The 27,771-nt window shown below is 41.0% G+C and overlaps 2 protein-coding genes across 5 annotated transcripts; one reads left to right on the top strand and one right to left on the bottom strand.

Annotated features, from left to right (window-relative positions):
* Positions 1–30: 30 nt before the first annotated feature.
* Positions 31–18,601, top strand: NAIP (NLR family apoptosis inhibitory protein). The gene is given in 24 exon segments (XM_074813630.1): positions 31–227; positions 229–249; positions 590–930; positions 2,102–2,201; positions 2,674–2,755; positions 3,634–3,677; positions 4,154–4,216; positions 4,218–4,285; positions 4,779–4,827; positions 4,829–4,876; positions 5,178–5,246; positions 6,417–6,475; positions 8,356–8,927; positions 9,569–9,879; positions 9,881–10,698; positions 10,701–10,751; positions 10,754–11,007; positions 11,009–11,117; positions 11,756–11,819; positions 14,738–14,850; positions 15,760–15,921; positions 16,040–16,069; positions 16,072–16,125; positions 18,363–18,601. Coding segments are annotated over 24 exon segments (3,918 nt in total).
* A 3,138-nt stretch (positions 18,602–21,739) lies between these two features.
* Positions 21,740–26,928, bottom strand: SMN1 (survival of motor neuron 1, telomeric). Of its 4 annotated transcripts, none has more exons than XM_074812968.1 (9): positions 26,834–26,928; positions 26,686–26,757; positions 26,473–26,598; positions 26,022–26,195; positions 25,460–25,603; positions 24,384–24,455; positions 23,772–23,882; positions 22,698–22,783; positions 21,740–21,979 (listed from the first exon to the last, which is right to left on the bottom strand). In XM_074812968.1, exons 1-8 carry the CDS (start codon positions 26,870–26,872, stop codon positions 22,727–22,729), a joined length of 795 nt encoding a protein of 264 aa, XP_074669069.1. In that variant the 5' UTR covers positions 26,873–26,928; the 3' UTR covers positions 21,740–21,979; positions 22,698–22,726. The 4 variants fall into 4 exon arrangements, with proteins under 4 accessions (XP_074669069.1, XP_074669067.1, XP_074669066.1 ...); XM_074812966.1 differs by having other exon boundaries at positions 26,437–26,598; XM_074812965.1 differs by lacking the exons at positions 21,740–21,979; positions 22,698–22,783 and having other exon boundaries at positions 22,813–23,882; positions 26,437–26,598.
* Between the last annotated feature and the right edge of the window lie 843 nt (positions 26,929–27,771).

The raw sequence follows: 27,771 nt of genomic DNA on the forward strand, positions 1-27,771 counted from the left end.
ATTTGGTAGTCATCTTTGTTTTTTCAGAAAATGTCTGTCAAAGAGGACCCTACATTAGAGACCAATGACAATAAAACACATGAACTGCATCCTTCAGCATTGCAAGCTTGTTTCCCACATGTTGCCTTTGATTTCCACAAGTTTGCCAAAGATACAGAGGCAGAATTCCAAGAAGTCCATAAACAGCTGCAGAAGAGTTACAACCCTACCATGAGAAATGAACACAATGAAGTCCTTCTTGTCCTATACATCTGTGGTGGTTTAGCCCCTGTCGGGAGACTGAGACCATGTGGCCGCTGCCCCTCCCCCACAAAGGGAGTGAAATACAAAGCCCCAGGGCTGAGATAAGGAGAGGTTTAATACAACAGTGCAAACAACAACAATAACAATAACAGTAATAACAATGAACAGAGCAAAATATCTACCAATACAGCAGTGAGAACAGAGCAAATCCCACAGTACACGCGGTAACCCCTTGTCCCGCTTCTGCGCCAGGATGTGATGTCCGCATGGTATCTGAATAACCCGCTAGAGCTTCCCCACCCTCTGCTGGGGAAACTTAACCCTATCCTGGCTAAACCAGGACAACATCTCATTCATCATGGTCTTTGACAGAAATGGCAGCTGCTGGGTTTTATCACACACTTGTTAAATCCAGTGTGCAGTGGTTTTGCTGTGGATTAGTTTTATTTACCATAAAGTTTAGATGTACCCCGTACAAACAGCACCAGAAATTTTGTCCCACTTGTGGATTTGTCCTGGGCAAAGAGGTGGGTAATATTTCAAAGTACGACATATGTGTTCAGAAGTTGGAGAGGAACCCAGCAGAGTATGCCTGCAGGTACTGCACTGAGGACGCGAGCGGATGGCCGTTCTATGCCAGAGGAACAAAGCCCAATTCGCTTGCCAGAGCTGGGTTTTTCTTTACAGGTAATTGGAAGTGATGCTTGGAGGGATTTCTGTTTTAATTTATAAAACAGTGTAAATCTGCTTACAGTACTTGAATGGGTATAACTTTTTTTTTCTTGCCACGCATCATTTTGCAATGTATTGTATGCCCCATAAATGTATTCTTTCCCAGGCTGAAAAACGTAGACAACTCAACCGTTTCTCATGTGGAAGGTGTTCCATATTTTTATCATCCTTGCTGCTGTTCCCTGCACCTTTTCCTATTCCAATTTTTTGAGTTGAGGGGACCTCAATCACATGCACTGATTAAGATGAGGATTAATCGTGGGTTTGTACCATGGCATAATTATACTTTTTTCTGCTTATTTGTCTGTAACATGCCAGGCTTACAGATCTGATGTCTTTTCTTCTCCCCAAAGGCGCAGACTGCTTTTTAAAGACTGGCATTATGTTTTCCCCACTCAGCCATAATCTACTGCACAATTGCTTTGATTTTGGATCCACTTTCTGTATGGCCCCCCTGCTTTAGACAATCAGAATACCCCTGAGTTTTTCTGCGGTGAACATTATCAAGTCCTTTGCAATTGCATTGTCCTTTGAATGGTTCTTTTACAGCCTTGTTAACAGTTGGCTCTACCAGTTCTCTTCACTCCTTTTTGTTCCTGCTGTCTGGAAGAAGGTTTAGATTCCTTTAGCTTGTTACTTTTGGACTTTTTTTTTTTTTCCATCCTGTCTGATTTTATTTTCGCACTTCATCTGCCAGAGCTTTTGAGCCTTCGGTTTTCTTTGCTCAAAAGCTTCATCTTTTTGAATTATAATCTTCTTAATTCTTGTAATCTGATTTATGTTCCTACCCAGTCATACTCCTTTCCTGTAACTTTTTGTGTTTTCTAATAAATAAGCACATGCTGGTGTTGCACTTCCAGTAAAACATCTTTATGAAAACTCTCAAATGCCTGTAAGAGAGTTGTTGGGGAGTTTTTGTTTGTTTTTTGGTTGGGGGGTTTGGGGGTTTGGGGGGGGGGGGCGGGGAGGCGGGTTGGTTGGTTGGTTTTATTTAGTTAACCATTACAGTTTCCTTACCTTTATATGATACACACTGGTATACTCGTGGTCACATGCCTAGAGTGTGAACAAGTATAAAACACACAAGCGTGATTATCTCCAAGATCTCTTAACTTTCTACATGCAGGCAAGAAAGACACAGTGTAGTGTTTTGCTTGTGGTGGATGTGTGGGAAATTAGAAAGATGGTGGTGATCCACGGAGAGAACATGCTAAATGGTTTCCCAAGTAAGTTGACTGACTGTCCTAGAAATATTTCTATATGTACAAAAAGGTTGATTTGTTTTGATATCTCTTTTTTTCCTCAGCAACGATGCTGGAAAGCAAACAAAAAACCCACCACCTTTTTGTCTTTAAGGTTGTTATATTCAGACAATTGATTTCAGCAGATCTTTATTTCTGAGAACTGCACAGTATAAGTCTGCTACCCCAACCTTATAATTATTCTAGATATGTAATGTTTTACATACTTTCTAAGATCTCCCATGGGCTTTTCACTGAGTGAAAGCCAGCTGATTATTCTCTCAGATAGTCACCATGTTGCATGAACAATGCTGACGGCGCCAAAAAGTTTGTCTTTGTTTCATTGTCCTTCTGCTGTGAAAAATCCTGAGTATGCACCTCTTAACAACTGAAACACTGCTTTCACAATTTTAATTGGAATTAATGCTGAGGAATAATGTTTGGGGTTTTTTTATATATGTGAATTCCTTCAAAGTAAGAAATAAAATGAGGAAATTAAAAAGTACACTGAAACCTACAGTGGATTTGTTGGAGTGGTGGTAATCTTATAACCTATTCCAGTCTTCCTTTATCATGGAATACACTCCAAGGAGGCACTATCTGGGACTTGAGATAGGCAAATTGGACCTTCATCCTGATTTCCACCGTTTTTCTCCTAAAAAAAATAAAAACAGCAACCCAAAAGCTGTATATAATTGTGTATGTAATTAACACTATGCGCTCTAGGTGGAATTTGTTTCATGTAAGTTTATTTTGATGTATCCAATCTGCTAGCCTAGGCAGTACTTAGGCAGTCCATTGATGAAAAGCCACTTACCTCTAATTGGCATTTATCCTACTCAAAGTCAGAGGGATGAATTAACTCCTCATGGCACCTATACATATTTATTGATTATTAGGGAGACTGTAGTTGAGTATGCTAAACTAAACATTTCTGCATGTTTGAAGTCAGGTTAGATGAACTCTGACAGCTCTTCTTCTATGACTTCATTTGTTTTTGAGGGACTTAACTTTCATCAGAAAAAATATACTATCTGTAAGATCTTTCATGATTAAAACCCCTATGCCTCAAAAATCTCAAAAAATCTGGAAGCTAAACCCATTAGCTGATGTAAGATGAGAGGACTGCAACTGTTGCTTGGAAAACACCATCTCAGATGTCTTAAGAGCATCAGTGCTATCTTTCTTTCTTTAGAGCTGCTACTGTCTGAGGAGAGCCATTTCTTCTCATTAATAATAACTTGTCATTAGTCAATTCTGTTCCAGAAAATTCTCTCTCTCAAACTGAAAGCATTGTAAATGTTGATACTTAGTACTAGCCCTGTTTATCTATTATAGTTATTTAATTTAATTGAAGAGTGAAATTAAAATAGAAAGCAAAATAGAAATAAGTATTCATTTTTAATTTTCCACTTAGGGAAAGCATTTCACAGCTTCCTTTATCAAGAAGAATTACCTACTGTAACAGGAAAAAAAATATACTGACTGTTAGCTTTTCATTAGAAAATAATGCCATCATATTTTTATTGTACATCACCATTACAGTGAAAACTACTCCAGACTGTTGCTTTTTTTTTTTTAAGCAAGATTACATGTATGAAAGGTTATTGGTTCTGTATTTCTGAAATTTTTAGTATGAGTAAAAATTTATTCTCAATAGAAACTAAATATAAAACATGCTGCTTAAGTAGATCTATCTCACCTGCATTTGCCTGTATGAGAGGTGCAAAATAAATGAAACCTGAAGGCTTTGAAAGAAAAAGAGAGATTTTTCATCTGTAATATAAATCAAGAATATACATTTATAATTATATGAAAGATACAGTTCTGTAGTAGTGGTTTTGCTTTGCTGTAAGCCTGAGGTATTTGCAGTCTAGTTCTGTCCCTGCTTTGGAGAATATGATAGCAGGCTAAAGCTTTCCTAACTGATCGAATAGCTTTGGCTGCAAAGGTGATCTCATCTTGAACATCTTTGAGAATGAAGGAGTTCAACTGGACTCATAAAACTTGGCCAGCAGAAGCCCATGTGGAAGCCACTGCTCTTGCTAAAGCTGGGTTTTTCTGTATAGGTTTGAACCAAGTTTGTTAGCTATACAAGTAAAAGATCCACTTCCCAATGCAGGTGGGATGGAGGTTCAAGATAGTACTGGTACCTAATTAAAATCTTGCTTTAGCTTTCAGTATGGAGAGTAATGCACTGCAAAATCAGAATGGCTTTTGCAAAAACCAGAGCAAGGGAATCGAAATGGAATGACCCTGTTTGAGGTAAAAGCCAGAGCACAGTTGCAAGGAGGATGTTTTCAGAAAGAAGAAAGCATTATCTGGGCAGTCATATATTTATTTGTCTGGTGTTACTAGAAGGACAATAATGGCATGTATCTCAGTTCTGTGGTGTTTTATTTTCCTTGATTTAATATCTATTATTTATGATTTTAAAAGCATGTAATTCCAATAACAGAGAGAGGCCACTGAAGTAACTTCATCAAATAAATGCATTGTTGCGGTTTTTATGCTTTCTGGGAAAAGAAATTATGTACATGACCATTTTTGAGGTGCTTGCAGGAGAAGGTGATAGGGTACAGTGCTTCAACTGTGCAGGTTGCTACAGGAATGGAGAGAAGTGAAGATCCTGTGGAAGAACATGCAACATGGTTCCCCGAGTGACTGACAGAGTATCTTAAGACAGTTTCCTGCTGTGTGATGAAAGTTGACATACACTTTCACTGTTGGTTTTTTAATACTACTTTAAATGTATATAAATAACAATATGTTTCTTGAGTGTATAGATTGTTGTGCCTCGGTGAAAACCCATTTTAAAATTAATGTTTAAATGTAGAAATATGGGCGAAGTTTCCAAACAAAAGGAATGTTTGTAAAATAGTTTCGTCTTTCTTCTAAATGTAAAGCAATTGAAGCAATGCATTACACTAACTGCTGTATCTTTTGAAAACATCATTGTAGGTCCAACTGCTGGGAAGTATCGTAAAGGTCACTGGAAGAGCAACCAGAGAGCCTATCACAGTCTGTACAGGTTTGCGCTTGTCTGCAGTATTTGCTGTTAGTGAAGCAGTTTACATGCTTTGTGATTTTAAATGATAGTTCCAGTTATAGGGAGCCTCTGTGTGTGTGCACACGCAGAACAAGCAGCAAAGGCAGCTTATTGCAGTTCTTCATTCTGGCCAACCTTTTGAATGCACTGCATTTCAGAGGTTGCTGAATGGGCAGGGGGTATGTGACCTGCGGTGGCGTGGTGCAGGCAGCGACAGCTCGCCTCTGCCTCTGTAAAGTTGTTTCTGAGCTCTGGTGTTCAGGTACCTGCCATGTTCAAACACGTACCCTCGAACAGCAGCTGCCTGCCTGCAGGCATTGACCCAAGTTGTGGAGAAAGCATCTCTGCAGGGCAGCTACTGGCAATCAGCTTTTCAGTAATTAACAGCAATCACCTTTTTCTGGCAAATTGTAATGCGTGCAACAGCGCCTGGGCTCCTGGGCTGTTCTGTTGGTAGCAAAGTACTGCAGCCTGGGGTGCCGGGCATGGCCACGGGAACCGCAGGGCTGTTGCAGAGGGGCTGGTAGGATGGGGAAAGCCAAGTCCCAATTTCTGGGACTGCAGGAAGCTAGTGGAGAGGTTTTGATCAGGAGATGTTATTGTGGGAGATCTCACAGCTCCTCTTTTGGGTCAGTTTGTTCAGGCACCTTGAAGATATACACAACTGGGAAGCACAAAGCAATTATTTATTGGCTAACTCATGCAAAAGATAGATGGGATGTTATGAGCATGCTCACCACCCTGCTCAGGCAAACAAAGGGTCTCTGCTGGGCAGGCACATGGCAGAGTCCTCCGGCCATCAGCCATCCTGTCTCACCCTGCTCCCTCTGCCTGTAGCAGTATCTTCCCTGCATCTCTGCAGACTGTCTCACATGCATCCGTGTCATATCAGGGCTGGGCAGCAAAACCCTGGGATGGAAGAAGCTTATGGCAGACAAGAGAGAGAGAAAAATAGAGGGACATTATGGCTGAGGTCCTGCTTATGGGAGGAGTAAAAGAATTTTACTAGTGTTGAAAAATACAGAGCTACTGCTGCATCTGTTGTAAATTGCCCTTATAGCTGGTACTGGTGCTTGCTGGTACCTAAGCAACTCAGTTTGAACTAAATAATAAATATTTAAGGGAGTATAACTGGATTCATTTTTGTTCTGGCAAACTCCCTGTAAAGCAAATCTTGAAGAGAAAGCAAGCCTACAATCTGTAGGAGCTGGTAAGTACTGTGCAGCCTCACTTGAAAGGATGGGGGTGTTGAATTTACATTTTAGTTTGAGAAGATTGTTAATGTTTTCTAGATTTGGGCCTTACTTAGGCAAAATTTTCATTGAAGTAAGGACTGAGTTAGGATTTATGGATTGTCCATATATAGGGACAACAAATAGTAGAGAATCTGTCAGCTACCGCTTGCTTTTGTAATCTGTGAATATAAACCAGTCCCTTAGCAGGCAAAAGTCACTTCTGTGCAGACAAACCATATAAGCAAACTAAATTATTTTGTGACAATATGGTATGATTTTTTTTTAATGTTTTGGAAAATTGCAAATGTGTATCAGCTGCTTACTACATATTGGAGGTACATGCGTTTTGATACAAAAGAAGCTAAACAGGGATAACCTTCCACTGTCTTTTGCTTCTGGTGCTTCCTTTTTCCAAATACTATGGCTATTTCAAGGGAGTGGTTTTGCTGATACCTATGTGTGAACTTCCGAGCGAAGAGTTCATACACAGTAAGTTTTACTGAGTTGCTGCAGAACAGTACTGATGTGCAAGCACAGAGTTGGTAACTCAGAAGTAAATTTGCTATAGTTGTACTGCCCAGACACTTTCTTTAGCAGCCTTCTGTAAATCCAAAAATGGCTATTATTGCCAACCAGAAATGCCAAAACTATTTGGGAGATACATGTATCAGACGGAGGCATTTTGTAATTTTTGAAGGCACTGAAGGCATGTTATAGAGCTCTGAAATCATAATAATAGTTTTAAACCTCATGTTACTGAAATGGTGGAGGGAAAAATAAAAGTCATAGCTGCCAGTTTATTAATGAAGATGTTTGTTCATTCTTTGTATTCACCAACATGCATATCTCCATTTTACTGCAAGTGACTGGGGCTGTTTCTGGTAGGAAGTCCTAGTTCCCCAGGCTACAGCATAATTATACCCTATTTTGTCTGAAATTCTTCAGAAAAGGAGCTCTCTGGTGTCATCTCTTAGTAAAGTGCAGGAAGAATCAGTGAACATTTGTGGGGTTCATTGTACTTAAGTTGAATATGCAAAGAATAAAATGATGCTGCTTCATTTGAGTGACAGATTACTGTGGGGTTTTTTGGCAATGCATATACTTCATATCTGTATAATTACATCAATGTAAAAGTACATTTGCCTTATTTCAGCCATTTGGAAATACCAAAGTACAGCCCTGATGCATTTATTTTGGGGCAGATTATCGATTTTGTGGATAAACTGTACTATGGCCACAGACAGCATAGCCGGCTCTATCCAGAATTGATGCTCTGTATGAAAACTTAGAAACCCTGACAGAGCAACAGCTTTAGAGAGTGTGGTGCAGAGACTCAGCAGCTCTGTAGGAAGTTAATGTGTGTCCAGAAAGGATGTTTAGGTCAAGTTTAACGTTACTTTGTCTGCATGGTGCCAACTGAATGTTTTTTCACCACTCTCTGAGCCTGCTTGTGAGGCTGGCAATCCAGTTGTTTATTGACACAGTGCTGCATCTAAGCTAATTATTCTTCCCAGACTGTGGAAGGCCAGGGATCGTTGCACTGAGATACCAGCATGTCTCTGCACAGAGCTAGGTCAGGTCCATCAAAGCTCTTTAACTCAAATAGTTTGTGTGTAGCAAGTAATCAAGTGATCTAACCCCACATTAAACCAGATGGGTGCAAACCCAACTGAATAGAACAAAGAGAAACTGGGAATTTGGTTTATACAGAAGAAGTTATACCATTTTTTTCCATTATCTAGAAAATCTCATGTTCATATTACTCCAATTTAATGGACAGCTGACTATATTTGACTTCTGTGTACAGAATCAATTGTTTACTAATTTTTATTACTTAATGTCATCCGTTTTGCAGACAGGACACTTGTTGAAAGTCAATGTCTTCAGGAAGCAAAGAACTTGACGGAACAACTTACAAAGGCTCACAATGATAACAGCTTCAGCAAATTGTTTTCCTTTGGGAATGCAAACCATTTGGCTATGGACTTGAAATTACTCTGTAGGATCTTATCAGTTGTCTCAAAGGATATTAATGATCACTCAGTACAGCAGCTCTTTCTTCATGAAATCCTTGCAAACCTTAACTCCACCATTGTGCTGGAAGGTGGAAGTGAAAAAACAGCATTGTTCAGGAAAATAGCTTTTCTTTGAGCCTCAGGCTGCTGCCCCATTCTGAACAGGTATAAGTTCGTCTTTTATCTCTCCCTGAGTTATGCAAGGTCAGATCAGAGCATGGGTGATATATGCAATCATCCAGTAGGATTTGTGGGACCATTAACAGAAACAACTCTAAGAGATGTAATTCAGCCACTGAAAAAACAGGTCTTATTTCTTTTGGATGAGTATAGTAAGATGAATTCAGTGCCCCAAATTGTAAAAGAACTTACACAAATGAACGTTCTCTTCCAGCATTGTTTGGTTGTTGCTGTCTATACTAACTGATCTGAGGAAAGCGAAAAAGGAAGCAAAGAAATATAGACAAAGTTGTGAGGCCCCTTAAACAATGCTAGCCCTTAGGCAATGTTAGCTAGATAACATTCTTACAGAAAACAGGATAGATAGTAAACTAATCCCTGTCTTTGAGATAAAGGGGGAGACGTACCAGCTAAAGGATGACCAATTCCTGATAACACCAAGGATTTACTTCCTGGAACATCTTGATAGACACAAAAGTTCCAATTAACAAAACAAACAGGTAAAACTAACTCTACAACCTGAAGAGGAGCCAAAGGTCCAGAGAGCATGAGCAGGAAGCAAAGTCAAAAATTCATGAAAAGGAAGGAGTCTTACTTCATCCTGAAGACCCTCGAAGGCCCTGGCCCACCCTCACCAGGAGGCACTGCACAGGTGCAAAGAAGAAGGACTTGGGGGGGGGAAGAGGGGAATTTCTCAGAACTAATTATATTATTCCCTCCTTATCTTCGGAATCCTAATGCATATGTAACATTTCAAACAATAAAAGGAGCTGGTTTTTTTGGCTCCGGGCATGCACGTTTGTGGCGGAGCGATCCCCCGTGTGCCCAATGTCGTAATAAACATACTACTTTATAACTCTTAGTGAGTTGTAGAGTTTGATTCCGCGCCACACTAACAAGATGAGAAAAATTCGCAAATATGCACAACCACTTTTAAGCATTGCAGAATTCCCTCTGTCCAGCACTGGGTATGTACTAAAGAAACTGTTCTACGATATTGACCTTGTGGAGCAGCTTCTCTTTCAGCTGGTGCTTGAAAAGTCTATGCAGACCATTCTAAAGACACCACTTTTTATGGTGTCTCTCACTGCATATTGGGTACAGCACCCAAAGCATAACATAATCAGTTATAAGGCTATTTTTAAAGCCTAACACCTGCTCTGTCACTCACTAAAATACATGAAGAAAGAAACATATACTGGCTATGTTTTTCTCATGTGGTGAGCTTGCCTTAACCAGTCTTTCTAAGCCATCCTTTAACTTCACTGAGTGTGATCTCTCTAAAGCAGGAGTTGATGGAGATGAAGCTGTTAGGCTGGGTTTACTGAGCAAATTTACTGCCCAAAGACTTCATTCAGTTTATAAATTCTTTCACCCCTTGTTCCAGGAGTTTGTTGCAGGGAGAAGACTGAGTGAGCTCCTGGTTTCTGATGAAACAGAAAAACTGGAGCGAGGGCTTCAGTACTTGCAGCAAGTCAACACATTTAGAAAAGCTGCTGAGTGCTATAGTTTTTTATTGGTCTACACTTGCAGCTTTTCTTCCAAAGCAGTCCCCAAAACTATATCCTATTTATTTAAATTGATTGACTGCAAGGATTCATTGGAAAGCTAGTCAGAAAATGATGAACATATGCAGAACAATTCAGACCTTCCAATAAGAACGTTCTTCATTGACCAGTTAAGTTTTATTGATCCAAAACTGCTTCTTCCAGTTTTCATTCAGTATTTACTGGACTCTGCTAGTTCTGTAGTTTATGAGAGTAATACTGTTACTCTGTGTGCCCCAATAATTTTTCAGTTCCTAAGAAGCAAAGGTATTTTTTTAAGTCCGTTTTTTATCACCACAAAAATATAAGTTGTGGGTTTTTTTCAGAATTACCCAGAATCGCTGTCTCTACTCAGTAGTTTTCAGGTTGCAGGACAAGGAAGTGAACACAAACAAGAATTTAATATATCTGAAATAGGTGCTTGCTATTCTTCACTGGAGATGCCAACAATTGACAGGGTTATGCTCCTGCTTTTACACATTTTAATGACGTAGCACAAAAAATGAAAGAAGAAAAAAAAAATTTAATAGCTTTTTTTCGCTGGTACAAAGACATCTACCAGACTCCATTGTGTGTCCTTTCCTACTTACAACAGGGAAGATGCTGCTTTTAAAATGTACATTCAGCAACATCAGTTCCTTTCAGGAAGCTGACCTCAGAAATTCGATGACACTGTTTTCTGTTTCAGGTTATATTGAACTTCAGCTGAATAAGAGTCCTGGATCTGTAGAAGTTATCCAACCTGCTATTGAACAGTTCAAGGAACATTTTTAAAAAATGTAATTTACATCATCTTAACTTGAGGATAACTGAGCAAGAATTACTTCTTTTAATGTCTTTTGTGGAATGTCTTAAGATAGACAGAAAAGAAATGCCAGATACAGCGTACTGAATTTTGGCAGAATGTAACTTTTCTCTCTAGTTCCCTTTTTCTTCCTCTCTGCTTGGTGCCTGACAACTGACCAGCTCCATATCCGTGAATAGTAAAGCTGTCTTCTACCATATGCATTTCAGAGGATAGGTAGCCATTCTGCATTAACGGATAACCATCCTTGCCCCTAATTTCAGACTATGACCTCAATACTGGCTTTTGATCTAAGAAGTGTATTTCATACAGGGGCAGAACTGCACCTTAGCAGATCTCTGTGCAATACAGAGGACAAGCTAGGAGGCACCAACAAACATGCATTTTCTGCTTGGGGCAATCTGAGTAGGTCTGCACTGGGCTTTCAAAACAGAATATTGGGCAGTGCATGAGCTTTTATGGGGTCCTAGCTGAGGTATGCTCAGGCTGCAAGCAGCAGAAGCCTCAGCGAAGAATGGGTTGGCAGGGAAGGGCAGTGGTACAAAGAGGATAGGAAGAAGCAGTCAAGAGAAGGGAAGCCAAAGATGTTAGGATGTGAGATAGTGAAGTTCAGCTACAGAAACCTTGGCAAATTGTCAAAAGAACAGAGGGATTAAGCAGATCAACCAAAGAAACCCAGTTTCATTGTGCATTTGTCTGGCTTCATCACAGAACTACTTTTTTCAAATTTGGACAAATTCATCTGCCTGGAAACTGTCAGTGAGTGTGCTAGGTTTGTGTGGTGGTGTTTTTGGTAGCCAGGGAGGGAGCTACAGCAGTGGCCCCTATGAGAAGCTTCTTGAAGCTCCCCTGTCTCCAAGTCAGACCTGCCTCTGGCCAAGGACAAGCCAATTAACGGTGATGGCTATACCTCTGTGATAACACAGAGAGGAGTAGGGGGACTTTAAGGAGGAGTTACAAGGAGGACACCTATGCAAACACCGAGGTCAGTGGAAGGAAGGAGAAGGAAGGCAGGGAGGTGCCCCGGTGCAGATGTAAGCCAAAATATCTTGCTAACAATTATTTTTTCTTTTTTTTCTTCATCTTGCTTTTCATCTTGCTAAATATTTTTTTTTGAGAATGAAGTAGGTCAGTGTCAACATAGCTTCTGGAATGTGCAGCTGAAAGTTGGTGCTTTTGTGAAGAAGAAAGGGGTTTGAAGATAAGACAGTAATAAATAAGAAGTTGGGGCCTATTCTTGAAGATAACAGGAACAAGGTCAGGACAAATTAAAACAAACCAGCTTAAGATACAACACAGCTGCACAACACCTCCTAAACAGACCTTTGTGAGTGTGCGTGAGCATGGACGTCAACCAGCAGACACGGTGAGGAAGACTACCAACGACCCCCAGGGACCCCTCCAGACCACCACCCAGCAAGAAAGTGCATGTGTAATTAGGATGCAGATATTGTAATTAGTTCCAGGAAATCTAATGCATATGTAACTCATTTCTTGGAAAAATTATGAGTATGTATAATCTGACTGTATATTAGCTGCCACTTACAGATATGGGAGTGCGCTCACCTTTGCAAAGCTATTTGCATGTGCACCCAGTGCTGCAATAAAGAATGCCGCTTTCTAACACTCCAAAACAAGTCTTAGAGAGTTCCTCTGCTGGCTTTTACAGTAACACAGAGACACCCTGTATCCCATGGTGAGATGGCAGTGTCACCAAAATGGGACAGAAGAACTTATCGACACCAATGTGATGTAGATAGGCAGACACTCCTTTATTAACAGCCAGGTGCGCAGGGGAGTCGTCTCGCCAACAACGCACACCTAACTCATGTAGCATGCTGATTATATTGGGTACAGTAATACATGTTAATCAAGTTCTTATACATAAACATGCTAATTCCTGCAACTCATTTTCTTATTCCCACCTCTTTCCAGTCATGCACGCTTGAGTCCTGAAATGAGTTGGGCGGCTGCTTTTGCGACTACCATGGACTACTGACCTAAAAGAAAGACCCTCCAATGCCCTTGACCCAAGGATTTTGGCTCACATTGTGATTTTAACATGCTTTGAGGCCCTTTCACAATGCAACTTTTAGAACACCTGGTCTACAGGGCAACAAATTGTCCTTACTGAACAGTCTAACAATGGTACCTCGTCATGATTCTTATTTGAATAGAAATCTGGTTAATGATTATTACCAGCCTATGTGACCTTAGCCTGGGACTTTACAAAGGACTTTGAAGCAGCATAACTGGTTGTATGGTTACTCTAAATCATTCCTTATTTAAATCCAAATCACCAAAAATCATTAAAATCAGCTCAAATTAATAACAATCCAGTAACAGCAGGGCGGCCTCCCTGCCAACCATGAAGGTCACTGGAGGAGCAGAGATTTGCCTGCAGCCTGTAGAGGACCCCCAGGACTCTGTGGGAAGAAGAAGCCCGCACTGTTGTAGTTTGGCACTGGGAGGACTGCAACACGTGGAGGTGACCCGTGCTGGAATGTTACCTGAAATAAAGACTCTGGAAACCAAGATTAGTTTAGAGAGGAGATACTGCTTGATTCTGTGCAGGGTGCTAGGTGGAAAGCATCCACAAATCAAGCACACCACACAAAAGAACTTCAAAGTATTTATACATTCCAAACTACAGGATTACGTATTTACTATAATGATTATTGGTTAATTACTTATCACTTCTATCCCTTGTTGGTTAGTAATATACTCGCTCCAATTTAAATTTACAGTGGGTTTTTAATTTTCTGTGCAAGCTCAAAGGGTGAGGGTCTTTGTTTGGGCCAGGATCTTAAACTGATTTACGTAAATAATTTTAACAAGCTTCCATGGTCCAGGATGTTTCTCTTCTTCAAGGATGATAGCTCCTGATTAGATCCTTATTCATTATTGCTGATCATTTGAAGAACAGACTGAGCTATCTGATCCATCCAATTTGTCCTTGTATTTGACAAGAAACATTTGTATGAACGATAATACGTACTATGTGTCCTTGGGTACGATGAGAAACATTTGTGGGGCCTGCAACGTGCAATGAGAAACAGTTTTGCAGCCTACAATTCCCATTAAACAATACATTCTTTCCCATGGATAGCAAGCATATTAAATTTAAGCAACTCTAACAAAGTCCTTTGCTCAGGGTAACAGGAGCATCTGGAGAAGAATGCACCCCCGTGGAGAGGACTCACCACAGAGAAAGTTTGTAGAAGCCTGTCTCCCAACACAGGGATACCCCTTGGGGTGGCAGGAAGAATGCAGAGGAGTGCTTCCTCCCGACCTTGGAGGAAGGAGCATCAGACTGAGTGCACCCCTCATCCCCCGCCTCTGTGCCACTGGGGAAGAAAGCAGAGATATCAGGAAAAAAAGCTGGGCCCAGGAAGAAGGGAGGGGTGGGGTGAAGTGTTTTTAAGATATAGTGATTCTTCTCACTGTCCTATTCTGTCTGTTAAGTGTTGGGTTTGTTAGTGTTTGAATTAAAGTGATGTTCTTGTTTTCTTCCCCTGATGAGTTTGTCTTTTGCCTGTGGCTGTTTAAATGGGTGAGCAACTCCTCCCTGTCCTGATCTTCATTCCTGAGCCTTTTTTTATGTCATTTTTCTCCTTCCCAGCACTGGGGCTAAAGGAGTGAGTGAACGGCTGCTTAGTGCTCAGTTGCCCTCTGGGCCTAAACCATGAGTCAATATGAGAACTGCAGTGTATTTGATACAATACCTGCTGGCTTCATAAACCTCTGTAACATGAAGAAATTGTTGATGAGCAGAATGAAGCTTGAAAACTGTTCTAGGCTGAGTAAGGTGCACTTTAAAACTTCAGGTACTGTATTTCACTAGAACTTGTTAATACTGAGTAGCAGTTTTAATTTCTCCTTTAACAGACAGGTAGCTTCTCTGTGTTGTCTTCCCATTGCTTCTGCCCTACAGCTTCTACTTTGAGTTTACTACCCCAATAAAAAAGAGGACATGAACCTTTCAGTGCTGTAACTTCATTGACCTCCGTAAGTTAGTATGGAGGGATGAGCAGGACTGTATTCTTTGTTTTCCTGGGGTATTTTTCCTTCTTGCTACTCACAGTCTGCTGTGAGGGAGAAGGAGCACAATTGGCAACTGAGTCCAGATCATGTGCATAGCTGCTCTGACAGGTCAGTGAGCGGGTCGTGCCTTCTGTTTTAGTGGCCTTATTCCAGGAAGAAGCTTACTTTTCAGTCTGAGGCCCCTAGATAACAGATTTTTTGTACACTATGATAATAACTACCCAGCTCTACTTCAATATAAACATACGGTACAAACCAACAGCATTCAGTGGACTGTACCCTCAATATCTCAATAGCGTTTTACAATGTACCTAAAACTAATAATTTCAGGGGAAAGGTGTCCTGCTAAATGTTGAAAAATATTTTTTTTACATGTGAAAGAGACTGGAAATTAATCTATAGCAAATCTTGCTTGCATTTTGGCCAGAATGATCCATTATGGTTCTAATTATAAAATAAAACACAGGCCATCTGATTTTAACATTTAAACTGAGGAATCAATTTGCTGCTCCCACTCATCTTTTTATCTGTCCCATTTGCTTTTGTTATGATATGAGATGCTTCCCTCTACAGTAAAATTCACAGGTGGAGCTAGGAGACCCTTCTTGATTTTTGACTTTTGTTTGCTATACAATAGATTTCCAGTGTTGCAACACTTTGTATTGTAGTTGAATTTATTAAGAGTTTCCAAGATATCTCTGTTTTTCACCTGGACTGCTCCAGCTACTTCAATTCTGAATTCCTTCTGGCAGCAATTTCTTCATGCAAGAAATTAACAGAAAACAAGTTAACTGTGTCATTTTTGAGAGATTGAGATTTTCTTTCTTTAGGTGTGATTTTTTTTTTTAATACAGAAAACACACTTTAAAAAACTTAATAGTTGAGAGAAACTGCTAACTTTCAGTTCCAAGAATGACAATGTATACTTTTTTTTCCCTTTCCTCCTAGTTGCTGCTCTGCCCAGTTTTGTCTCTCTCAAAGGCTGGATCTTAAAAGCCAATACTTTGATGACAAGGAAGCTTGTGAAATCATTGGTTTGTACATAGCTTGCCTTTTGGCTGATCTCATTTGTTGCATTTGACAGAATTGTTTTGTTTCAGGTTCGTTTGGAGATCTTAGGAAATAACTTGAACAGCCTAAATGTCATCTGAGATACTGGAGAGTATCTAGAACTAGAACGTTAAATCAGGTATCACAAAGCAGTTTGTGATGAAGGGCATCCATTCATGTCCTTCTGAGGGATGAGCTGAGTGAGATGGGTGGCTGTCATAAACTATGGAATCAGAGATGTTCAGCACCTCTGAAAGCCAAGATGGTCCTCCTGCAAAAGCCATGTCTGTAGGGAACAGGGAAATGTTGAAAAGGCTTGCATTTTGGAAAGGGAGGATTACCCTAATTTATTTTTCTTTCCTCTGGGTCCCTTGAGTTTGGCGACATGGAGGATTCCTTTTATCTTTAGAGGACTCAGTGAGACCCATTAGACCCTTTCTGGAGAAGTAGTTCTGCCTTATCTTAAAAGGTTGACGACCTTTTCAAGATCTTGAGTTACAGAGTGAAGTGACCTTTGGAACAATGGCAGTGGCAAAGCTGAGGAAAGAAAGCTGATAGTAGCCTGTTGCCCAGAATCTAAATTTAAATGTTTTTTTATTTGGCTCTGCTGCTGTCACTCATTGACATTACAAGGTTTAGGAAACATATATTGTTTAAGGTGCACAAGTCTGTGGGACCTGATGAGATGCATCTGCAGGTCCTGAGGGGACTGGTGGATGAAGTGGCTGAGCCACTATCCATCGTATTTGAGAAGTTGTGGCAGTCCGGCAAAGTTCCCACTGACTGTAAAAGGGGAAATATAATTTCCCCATTTTTAAATAAATAAAGAGGATGCAGGGAACTATAGGCCAGTCAGTCTCACATCTGTGCCTGACCAGATCATGGAGTGGGTCCTCCTGGAAACTATGCTCAGGTACATGGAAAATAAGGAGGTGATTGGTGACAGCCAGTGTGGCTTCACTAAGGGCAAATTGTGCCTGACAAATCTGGTGGCCTTCTGCAATGAGGTTACAGCATTCATGGCTAAGGGTAGAGCAACCGATGTCATCTACCTGGACTTGGGCAAAGCATTTGACACTGTCCCACATGATATCCTTGTCTCTAAATTGGAGAGACATGGGTTTGATTGTTGGGACACTTGGCAGATAAGGAATTGGCTGTATGGTTCCAATCAAAGAGTTGCTGTCAACAGCCCGATGTCCAAGTGAAGAGCAGTGGCAACTGGTGTTCCTCAGGGGTCGATGTTGGGATCAGTGCTGTTTAACATCTTCATAGGAGACACGGACAGTGGGATTGAGTGCACCCTCAGCAGGTTTGCTGATGACACCAAGCTGTGTGGTGCGGTTGACGCACTGGAGGGAAGGGATGTGCCATTGAGAGGGACCTGGACAGGGTTGAGAGGTGGGCCTGTGCAAACCTCATGAAGTTCAGCAAGGCCAAGTGCAAGGTCCTGCACATGGGTCGGGGCAATCCCAAGCACAAATACAGGCTGGGTGAAGAGTGGATTGAGAGCAGCCCTGCAGAGAAGGACTTTGGGGGATATCACTTGATGGTAAACTGACTATGAGTCAGCAATGTTTGCTTGCAGCCAAGAAAGCCAACGGTATCCTGGGCTGCATCAAGAGAAGTGTGGCCAGCAGGTCGAAGGGAGGCGATTCTCCCCCTCTACTCTGCTCTTGTGAGACCCCACCTGCAGTGCTGTGTCCAGCTCTGGGGACCCCAACATAAGGACATGGACCTGTTGGAGTGGGTCCAGAGGAGGCCACAAAGATGATCAGTGGGCTGGAGCACTTTCCTTATCAGGACAGGCTGAGAGAGTTGGGGTTGTTCAGCCTGGAGAGGAGAAGGCTCTGGGGAGACCTTATAATGGTCTTGCAGTACTTAAAGGGGACTACAGGAAAGATGGGGAGGGACTGTTTATCAGGGAGTGTAGGGATAGGACGAGGGGTAACGGTTTTAAACTGAAAGAGGGGAGATTTAGATTAGATATAAGGAAGAAATTCTTCCCTGTGAGGGTGGTGAGGCCCTGGCACAGGTTCCCCAGAGAAGCTGTGGCTGCCCCCTCCCTGGCAGTGTTCAAGGCCAGGTTGGACAGGGCTCTGAGCAACCTGGTCTAGTGGAAGGTGTCCCTGCCCAGGGCAGGGGGGGTTGGAACTAGATGATCTTTCAGGTCCCTTCCAACCCTAACCATTCTGTGATTCTATGAATCTTAACAGCAAAGGTTGTCTTCTTTCTGCGGCATACAATTTAGGTGCTCTTAATCTGGAGGAGCTCATGCTTCCTGCAGGGAAGGGAATGAAGTCTGCAGCCAAACTGAGTGTTGAGCAGTGTCTACACGTGCTGCACCTCAGATGCTTCTCATTTATCCTATGTCTGGATGATGACAGCTTATTAGAAATAGTTGAGTTTGCAGGAGAGACCTTCAAACATGAAGTAACAGAAGTTACTGCTTCAGGATAAATTAATCTTCTGTCTGTATACATTACAATTGCAAATTATTTGTAATTTTTAATGGGTATCATTTCTTCCTGTTTGTTATATACATAGCTCAAAATATTTCCTGCCTCTCAAAGTGTAATCAGACTGCTTATATACTTCGCTGAAACCTCTTTCGAAATGTCTCCACAGTTCCCCTTGTCTTCTACAAAGCAATGTGAATTACAAGAAAAATAATTGACAAAAAAGGCGTGACAAAATAGAGCTTCATAACTTCATTGTTAGTTATATTAGCTTCTGTGTCCTAGCTGTTAAAACTGTGCATTACCAAAATATTTATTGAATTTAATACTTATTTAGTATAGTCTTAAAACTACCATCTCATATATAGGCTAGGGAAAATGTCTTCTTTTGTAAGCAAATGCTAAGTATGTCATATCATCTTCATTTTTGACAAACATTTCAGTATATATTGAGTTCCATCTTGTAAGTAGGCTGACCATAAGGCAAGAGTGAAGAGCACTATGTGATAGTACACAGGCATGGAAGAGATTATTAAACTCACAATCTTGCATCTGTGCAAAGCTGATCTGGTGTCTGACTTCAAGTGGTTGCATAAGCTGGCACTGTATTTGCTTTGCTCTGTAAGAGTGGTATTTGACACACTGGTATCTTATTCTGCTAGGCATTAATGTGCCTGCTAAAGTATCCTCTATTTTATCAGTCTCCTCAGTCTGAGGTATTAAAATGCTTAAACGAGTTTGAAGTTCTACTTTTTTCAACCTAATAGCAATAACTTTTATTTTTAGTGTACAGTACCTTAGCTTCACTGTATATTCACTGTATATTCATCCATGTTCCGTATTGGTTTGGAGCATCTTTAAATCCTTATTGATGTCTCTTTATTTTTGCAGCAAAGGTTGCAAACTGTGGAGGTTTCCAGGAACTTGAAAGGCTCTCAGTTAGTAAATCATGATGTTACAGAAACTGGTTAGAAAAACTTCTTTAGAACACTTAATAACATGCCTGCTTTAAAAGAGCTGGACAGTAGCCTTATGTTCACAGATCAAATCAAAGCCAGTGCATCAACAGTGACAGCTTTTGTCCAGTGCGTTTCTCGATTGCCTGATCTTGTGACAATAGTAATGGTGGGTTGGCTCCTTGATGCAGAGAACCTTAAAATATTTGATATCATGAAGGAGCAGCATCCCCATTCTAGGAGTTGAAAATTATCTTGGCAATGGGTTTTGCCACATGCACTGATTTTTCAAGACTAGAATAGTTTGAAAGTGTTAGGGTTTTGGAGTTTTTTCTCTTCTTTCTTGTATTAGGAATTATACACCTGCATTGCAAGTAAACATACATTATAAAATTTTTACCAGGATGAAACGTGCCTGTCTCTTCTACAGCAGGGTTAGGTTAATGTAAAAGGATCAAGGAATAAAAGATAGGATTAACATAACTCTAAAAACCTGACTTGCTTTGCAAATATTGTTATAGTTTGTACCTAAGTGATATCTTCCAAAGAAAAATGCAGAATTTTGCTTAAAACCTCTTTCAAATAAATTATTTCTATTCAGTTGTTTTACTTGCAATGAAATCAATTACATGAATCACTTATGAAATAAAAATCATAAAACCCTTTATGGTCTGGAATGCACTAAAAATATCAGATGCTAGATTTTACTAGCATTAAAAACTGTTAAAGGCCCCTTTTTCTAATGCAATTCCAGATACTAACAGAGGACTAGCTGACTGAGGCAGATGGCGGTTGTGCCTGTTTAGCAATGAACAGTTGCTAAACAGCTGATGTAGAAGCTTTGTGTCACTGCAAGCAATCTTAATTTACTTCAGCTAGACAATTGGAAAAAAAAGCCTTCAATGTGGTTTAGCAAAATTAAGATTATGTCTTTCTCTTTTTGCTCAATCATTTGTGGGAAAACTGATTTTCTGACACTTGACCACAGTAGGAAAATGAATTGAACGCAGCAAAGTTCAGGACTGTATTTGGCTAGTTTACAGAAAACCACTGGCATTAACTAAATTGCTGTCTAGATTTGTGGCTGCAGCCTCTATTCGCTAAGTTAAGACTGTAAAAGCTGAAATCTAAGTCCACACACCATTACCTTTCCACAGTCTGCTTTTTCTAATTTGCTTTTAGCAATGGTACTCAGAAATACTGGTGTATTTCAGCCATTCATCCAACATAGATGTCTACTGATGCTAAAACTAAAAACCACCCTGAACACATCACACCCCTAGAACTTTATTAATAAGCATTTGAAACAAAAAATGAGCCTTTCTGAATCCAGTTCATGTTAAGGATTTTAATCAAACCCTGTCCTGGTTTCAGCCAAGACAGAATTACTTTATTTTTTTCTTAATAGCTAGAGTGGTGCTGTGTTTTGGATTCAGTATGGGGTTTGGTACGAGAAGAATGCTGATAACACACTGATGTTTTCAGTTGTTGCTGAGACATCAGGGACTCTCCAACTCCCCATGTCCTGTCTGTGCACAGATGTACAAGAAGCTGGGGGGGAACACGGCCAGAGCACTGGACCCAAGTTGGCCAATGGAATATTCCATATGATGTAACATCATGCTCAGTATATAGAGAGGGGTCGGCTAGGAAGGAGGGGGTTGTCTCTCGCTTCTGGGATTGCAACTGTGGGATCTTGGTATTTCACAATCACTAGCCAGGAGTGGGCTGGATACTGGGCCACAGGGGGTGAGCAGTCGCATTGTGCATTACCCGTTTGTACCTTCTATTATTGTTTTATTTCAATTATGAAACTGTTTTTATCTCAACCTACAAGTCTCCCTTCACCCCTCCAATTTATCCCCCCATTCCCCAGGCAGGGGAGGGTGAGCAAGTGGCTGCATGGTGTTTGCTTGCCAGCTGGGTTTAAACCATGACAGACCCATAAGATGCCTTTCTTAATATGACGGTATACCACTTTCCTGGCCCCTGCCACCAGTGGCCACCGTAACATACACTGCTGCCATAGCAGCCTCCTAAAAAAGTATACTGTAACTGCTAGTTCTGGTGTTTGTCATTCAGATACAAAGTCTGAGGAATACAAGAGATGTTAAAATGAGAGAGAAATTAAATCTACCATGTGGGGTTAAAAGACTTAAATCTATCATGTGGTGAAAAGACAATTGTTTCAGCGAAGTAAAAAATACTTTATTGCTGCAGTGCTTTCTAAATACATTTGACTAGAGGTTTTTAAGAAATAGCCCATTTCAATACACAATTACTAGTGCCAAGTTATTTGTTTACTTGTTATCAGGGACAGCTCAATGTTAAGAAAAAATTAACTGTCTTGAGAAAATTCTCATCTTCACCATCAACCATCAGTGTATAAGTGATACACACCTCTCAAGGGGAAAGATTTGTACCTGGATTTTAAAAAGAAGCAAAAGTTAGTATACAAGAGCTTTTTGTTTTTAAAGAAACAAACAAGAACTGCTCAACTGCACAGAAATTGCATGTTGTCACAGAAAATAAGAAAACAAGTCCCCAAGAGAATATAGTTTTTGTTCTGTAAGGAACTGAACAACATACTGGAGAATTCTAAACAAAGGATTTCAAATAAAATCACAGGCACTGAAGTAAGGAGAACAGAATTGCTCAACAGTATCAAACTGAAATCTTGATCTTGTCCTGAAAAAAAAGAGTTTAGCTACACATCCTTCTATTCCATCTGTATAAAGAAGCAGTTGCTTCTGAAGGTGTGTATATAGATGAAAAAAAACGCGTATCACTTAAAAACCTTTTATTTTTAAAATAGCCCATAAAAAATAAGGTAATTCTTAGTAATCCAAGTAAGCTGCGCTGTTAATCCTGATGCAGAGATGATGTAATTAAAACTCTCAGAGCAATAAAATACTTTCCTTCATCCTAGCCAAGAAAATACTATTCCATGGCTACTAAGCAACAAAGGGATGGCAGAAGTGGTCTTTTTAAGAGGACCGTAAGAGCAGATGGAAGTCCCAAAGCTCACAATTTCTTCACAGAATTCAAAACTTCTTGAGAGCTTGTGAAATGAACTGTGGTTTCAAACAAATCAGTCAAGCAACAGTGTATCTTCATTTAGCACAAAACTACGATACTTACAATCCTTCAAAACAGTGATGTATATTCAGTTATTTTGCATGCATTTCTCTCTCCAGTGCTGCTTCCATTCGACTTTGTTTTAAACCCTACAGGATACAATTTAGTAAAAATCTTATTTTTATTAACATGGAAATGAAAGCTTTAGTCACAGAACAAAAACATTTTTGGACAATATTTTTTTAGTCCTCTACAAATCAAGAATAGCTTTTAACAATTTGGGGAAATCAGAATGGGCAGTTTAAAAAGGACAAAAGCCAAACTACATCATCTTTATAATCAGAGGCTCTACATAATAACTTCAAATATATATTTCCTGTTCAATTTAAAGTAAATTAAAGCAATCCACAATTATACATAATCTGAAGCAAGGAATTCCAAAAGTAGTCTTTTGAAGATACCCTATGACACCAAATCCACCCTTTCCAACTTCTCCAATGCAAAGAGTTTAATTCCTCTTTCTTCACAAGTGTACAAAGGAAAACAGAAATCAATACTCCATGTCACAGATTTTTCACAACTATGCTGACAGCTCCTGCTGGACCTTCACCATCACCTGAGACAATTACTGACGAATAGCCTCTGCAAAAATGCCAAATCTGATCCTAAATGTGATACTACCACTCATACTCAAAGAAAATACATAGAAGGCTACTTAATAATAAATATATTCAAATTTACTCTGATCCTAAATGTGATACTACCACTCATACTTGAAGAAAACACATAAAGTCTACTGAATAATAAATCTATTCAGATTTACTCCACCTGTCTACATAGACAGAACTGGTTATTTCAGAATGGCTATGAATCACTGGCTATAAAAGTACCTAATGGGACTCCTCCAGCAGAACAAAGAACTAAAGCAACATCAACTATACAGATATGCTGGCTCATGTGATTCCGACTCAAGGACAAGAATACTTATACAATACAAAATACCCTTAAATTTGGCTATAATAAATTAGAATAAGAGATCTAGAAAGCAGTCCTCCCTGTCTAACTTCTTGCTGAGAACAGCAGCAGCAACACAAAAGCAAAATTACAAAGACACTTCAAGACAAAAGTGGCACATACCAGATAATACCCAGTGTGATAACCACTCATGTACCAGGCTATCAACATGCTTCCCAATGCTTCATCTTCCTCAGGAGAGTCTGGCCTCATAGGTGGTGGAGGAGGAATCAACTAAGAAATCACAAAGCAAATGTCTGTGGTTTCAATAGGGTACATCCCAGGTTAGATAGCAACCAATTCTAAAAGATCAAAAGATAAAACTGTAAAATAGGAACATATCCTCAATGCATTCTCTGAAAAGGGAGTCAAATAAGATGATATTTTCTGAAAACACATAATTTCCAAAGCCTGGGAGAAAGAGGATTCCTGTAGATTGACTTTACAGAAAAAGTTTTATTAGGCGAAAATATTTATCTGCATCAGTGAAATGCTGTTAATCAAATGCAAGATGTAGTTTCTTCAAATATTTTTTCTCTTGATACTCTTACCAACAGCTTCACTGTCACAAAAATAAGTGCAGACCACACCTTGTGCATTAGATCTGTAACTGAATGAGTTATCAAATACCTGGTAAATACAGGTAAATGTTCTAAAAACACAGGTGGTAAGCACATTTAGTTAGAAAACTTGATCTCCAATACTCATCTCTGACCTCATTCTCCTATCACTTACCGGTGGTCCTGCTGGGAAGGGTGGGGGCCAGCAAGATAAAAAGAATGGAGATGCCCCGAGTTTTGATCCAGGCTACATTGAAAAAATTGAATAGTGCAAATTAAAAAGAAATTTCAGGCATTAGGATTTTATTCAAGACAATTATATGAAGCAATACATATACCTTAAACTAAAGGCAACATACCAGCAATTTAATGAAACTGCAGTAACAACATACAGTGGCTATTTCTACGGAGCATTCCATGACTGGAAAAGTAAAACTTACATTATATGTGTCACTGAGGTAGACAGTACTGAAACAGGGTTCTAGTTAATACAAGCATTTAAAGTTTTTTCTAAATAGAAATCAGTGGTTGCACTCTCACATGAAGAAACATATCCAGTATTGCCCACAGGCAAACAGATAATTTCTCTCCTTCTGTGTGGTTGGAGGCACGTGCTGACTAAACTCCATTATGCTTTTGAATGTCTTTAAAATGAGCTTAGATACTAATCTATTAATACGAAAGAAAAAAAGATAAAACCTTATGAAGAAATCTTTCACAAGCAGTTAACAGAAAACATAATGCTGCATTCAGCTGCTCTATTAGACTCCTAGACAACAGGAAAACTGAAGAGCAGGTCAACACCCCAGCCCTCATAACTCAATAGAGAAGCTACAACCGAGAGCATCTGTGACATCTGGACATCACTTTTTCTGCCTTCAATGCCCTATATATTGAAACGTATCAATTGGCTAGAAAAAGTGCAATCTTAAAACATCAACAGTGCTATCACTAAGAGCATTATCACAGTCCAGGGAACAACATCCCTCTTTTGAGTTACAAGGTATTGCAAAGCAACTGTTAGCTAGGGAGAAGGCTTTCCTCACTAGACAGCAGCACTGCAAAAGGGCTACACCATGGCCAGATTATTATGAAATGACATACCAACAGGTTCTAACATGCATATCTGTATATCCATTCTCAAAATGTTTTTATTTTGTTTCTAGACAATATCATCCTATTGTCTCAGAATTTATAATAATACTAGGCTTACAGTGGTATATGAATTATTTCAGATAAGGCTGAGCTTACCCTTCCCAGGCCTCCGGCTGCTGGTGCTGCAGGAAAACGTAGGTTTTGAGGGGAGAATCTTGCTCTTGTGCAGTTGCTTTTGTTTCGATATGACTGGAAAGATTTTTCACTTTCATCTGTTGAATACAGAGTCTCATCTTCATTCTAGAAGACCAAGCCATTTTTATGAGGTGCACTAAACAGGAGTTTACAGCAAGCAATTTTAGTGTGAAAAAGCCTGGAAAGCCCCATTCACATCCTTACCTCTCTCTAGCCCTTCCAGTCCTACTCAGGAAAGATCTTATAACCTCATAATCTTATCTGCTCACCGTTTTAGCTATGTAATCTTTCACTTGTGAATTTCTTGTTGTCCCCTTTCTTCCATGCTGAGTTCAAGAAGGGGATGCTTTCCTTCCCTCCATCAGCTTGTGTCCATTCACAATGGAATCAGGTATCAATTCTCACTCTGAACAGCACAGTGGTACCAGAAATACTGAAAAAGCTGGTTCTCCCACTTTCTCTTTCCTTTTCAGAAGAATGAAAAAGTGTCCCTCACCTCCCCAGAACTCCCCATCCCATTTACTGTTTCATCGCTGGCTGGAGGAAGTAGATCAGACAGGTTCTGCTCCTCCTGATTTCCATATCCTGTGTAAGTAACAACACATGTGCCTCTCTTCTGATTGATGGCGGCAATAGTTGCTAGGTACAGATTACCATCCTCAGACCAAACAGCATTACAGCTGTCACCAACTTTCCACTACAACAAAAGCAAGAGAGGGAAGTAAATACATACCACAATCATCAGAGAGAAAGATGTCTTTTTCTAAGCTACTTCTTGTCCCAGCCACGAGAAAGATGACTCCCACCCAGAAAACTTTTCTATTTAGCAAAATTGCTCAGTGCAACCTATAAATAAGGTTTATAACATTATCATCCCCCTGCCCCAGAACGTTACTCTCAGAATGTTACTCTCAAGGCGACAGAGAAGTACAACATACAGTACGAGTACCACTCGCATTTACAGGCGAAGTGACCTGTTTCGAAGGCACTGTGTTGCTCTTTTTTCTATTTCTGTTCCTTTTATTGTTTTTTCTCTTCATCCCCAGGCGCTGCTCCTGTCTGTCCGAAGGCTCAGAACACTCTCCGTTCTTTAAAGCATTCTTCGTGAAAAGAAAGGAGGAAAAGAGTAAAACGCAATGCAGCGGGCCCGGGCCGAGGCCCAGCTACCCGCGGGCCGCCCCCCTTACCTTGAAGGAGGCCACCGCCTTGTCGTACGCCTTGATGAGGGCCGTGTCGTCCCACACGTCCGAGTCGTCGCTCTGCGGAAGCCACAGCCCGTTTTACCGCTGCTCCAAAGCCCCGCTCCCGCCCTCCCGCCCCCGGTCGAGCGCCCACCTGCCCGGTCCCGCGCCGGAACAGCACCCTGTCCGCCATGGCCGGCCCCGGCCCCGCGCGGCCGACTGCTGCGCACGCGCCGCACCCTCATTTCCGGCGCGCGGCGGCCCCGCCCCATGGCAGGTGACGGCGGCGTCAGCTGACCCCGCGGCGCGGCAGGAGGGGCGCGCGCCGGGGCCCGGGTGTGCGCGGGGCGGCAGCGCGGGACCGGCTTTCACCCAGGGCCTTCCCCGCCGCCGCGCCGTCCCTGCGCTTGGGGACGCTGTCGCTGAGACGCTGCGCAATACGCTAGTGGAGCGCTTGACTTCGGCTTTAGCAATGCCGGTAAAATGATTGATTTCAGCTTTAACAAGCCTTAGGATGTGATGACGTTTGGCTGAACTGGGTGTGTCAGTCAGAGAGGGACCTGGGGGTGTTGATTGACAGCCGGCTGAACAGGAGCCAGCAGTGTGCCCAGGTGGCCAAGAAGGCCAAATGGCATCCTGGCTTGTATCAGAAATAGTGTGGCCAGCAGGGACAGGGAAGGGATCTTACCCCTGTACTCGGCACTGGTGAGGCCGCACCTCGATGACTGTGTTCAGTTTTGGGCCCCTCACTGCAAAAAGGACATTGAATTACTCGAGCGTGTCCAGAGAAGGGCAACGAAGCTGGTGAAGGGTCTGGAGCACATGTCATACGAGGAGCGGCTGAGGGAACTGGGGTTGTTTAGTCTGGAGAAGAGGAGGCTGAGGGGAGACCTCATCGCCCTCTACAGCTACCTGAAAGGAGGTTGCAGAGAACTGGGGATGAGTCTCTTTAGCCAAGTAATGAGCAATAGGACAAGAGGGAATGGCCTCAAGTTGCACCAGAGAAGGTTTAGACTGGATATTAGGAAGCATTTCCTTCCAGAAGGGGTTGTTAGGCGTGGAATGGGCTGCCCAGGGAGGTGGTGGAGTCCC

This window comes from Strix aluco, chromosome Z (assembly GCF_031877795.1).
Source record: "Strix aluco isolate bStrAlu1 chromosome Z, bStrAlu1.hap1, whole genome shotgun sequence".
NCBI lineage: Eukaryota > Metazoa > Chordata > Aves > Strigiformes > Strigidae > Strix > Strix aluco.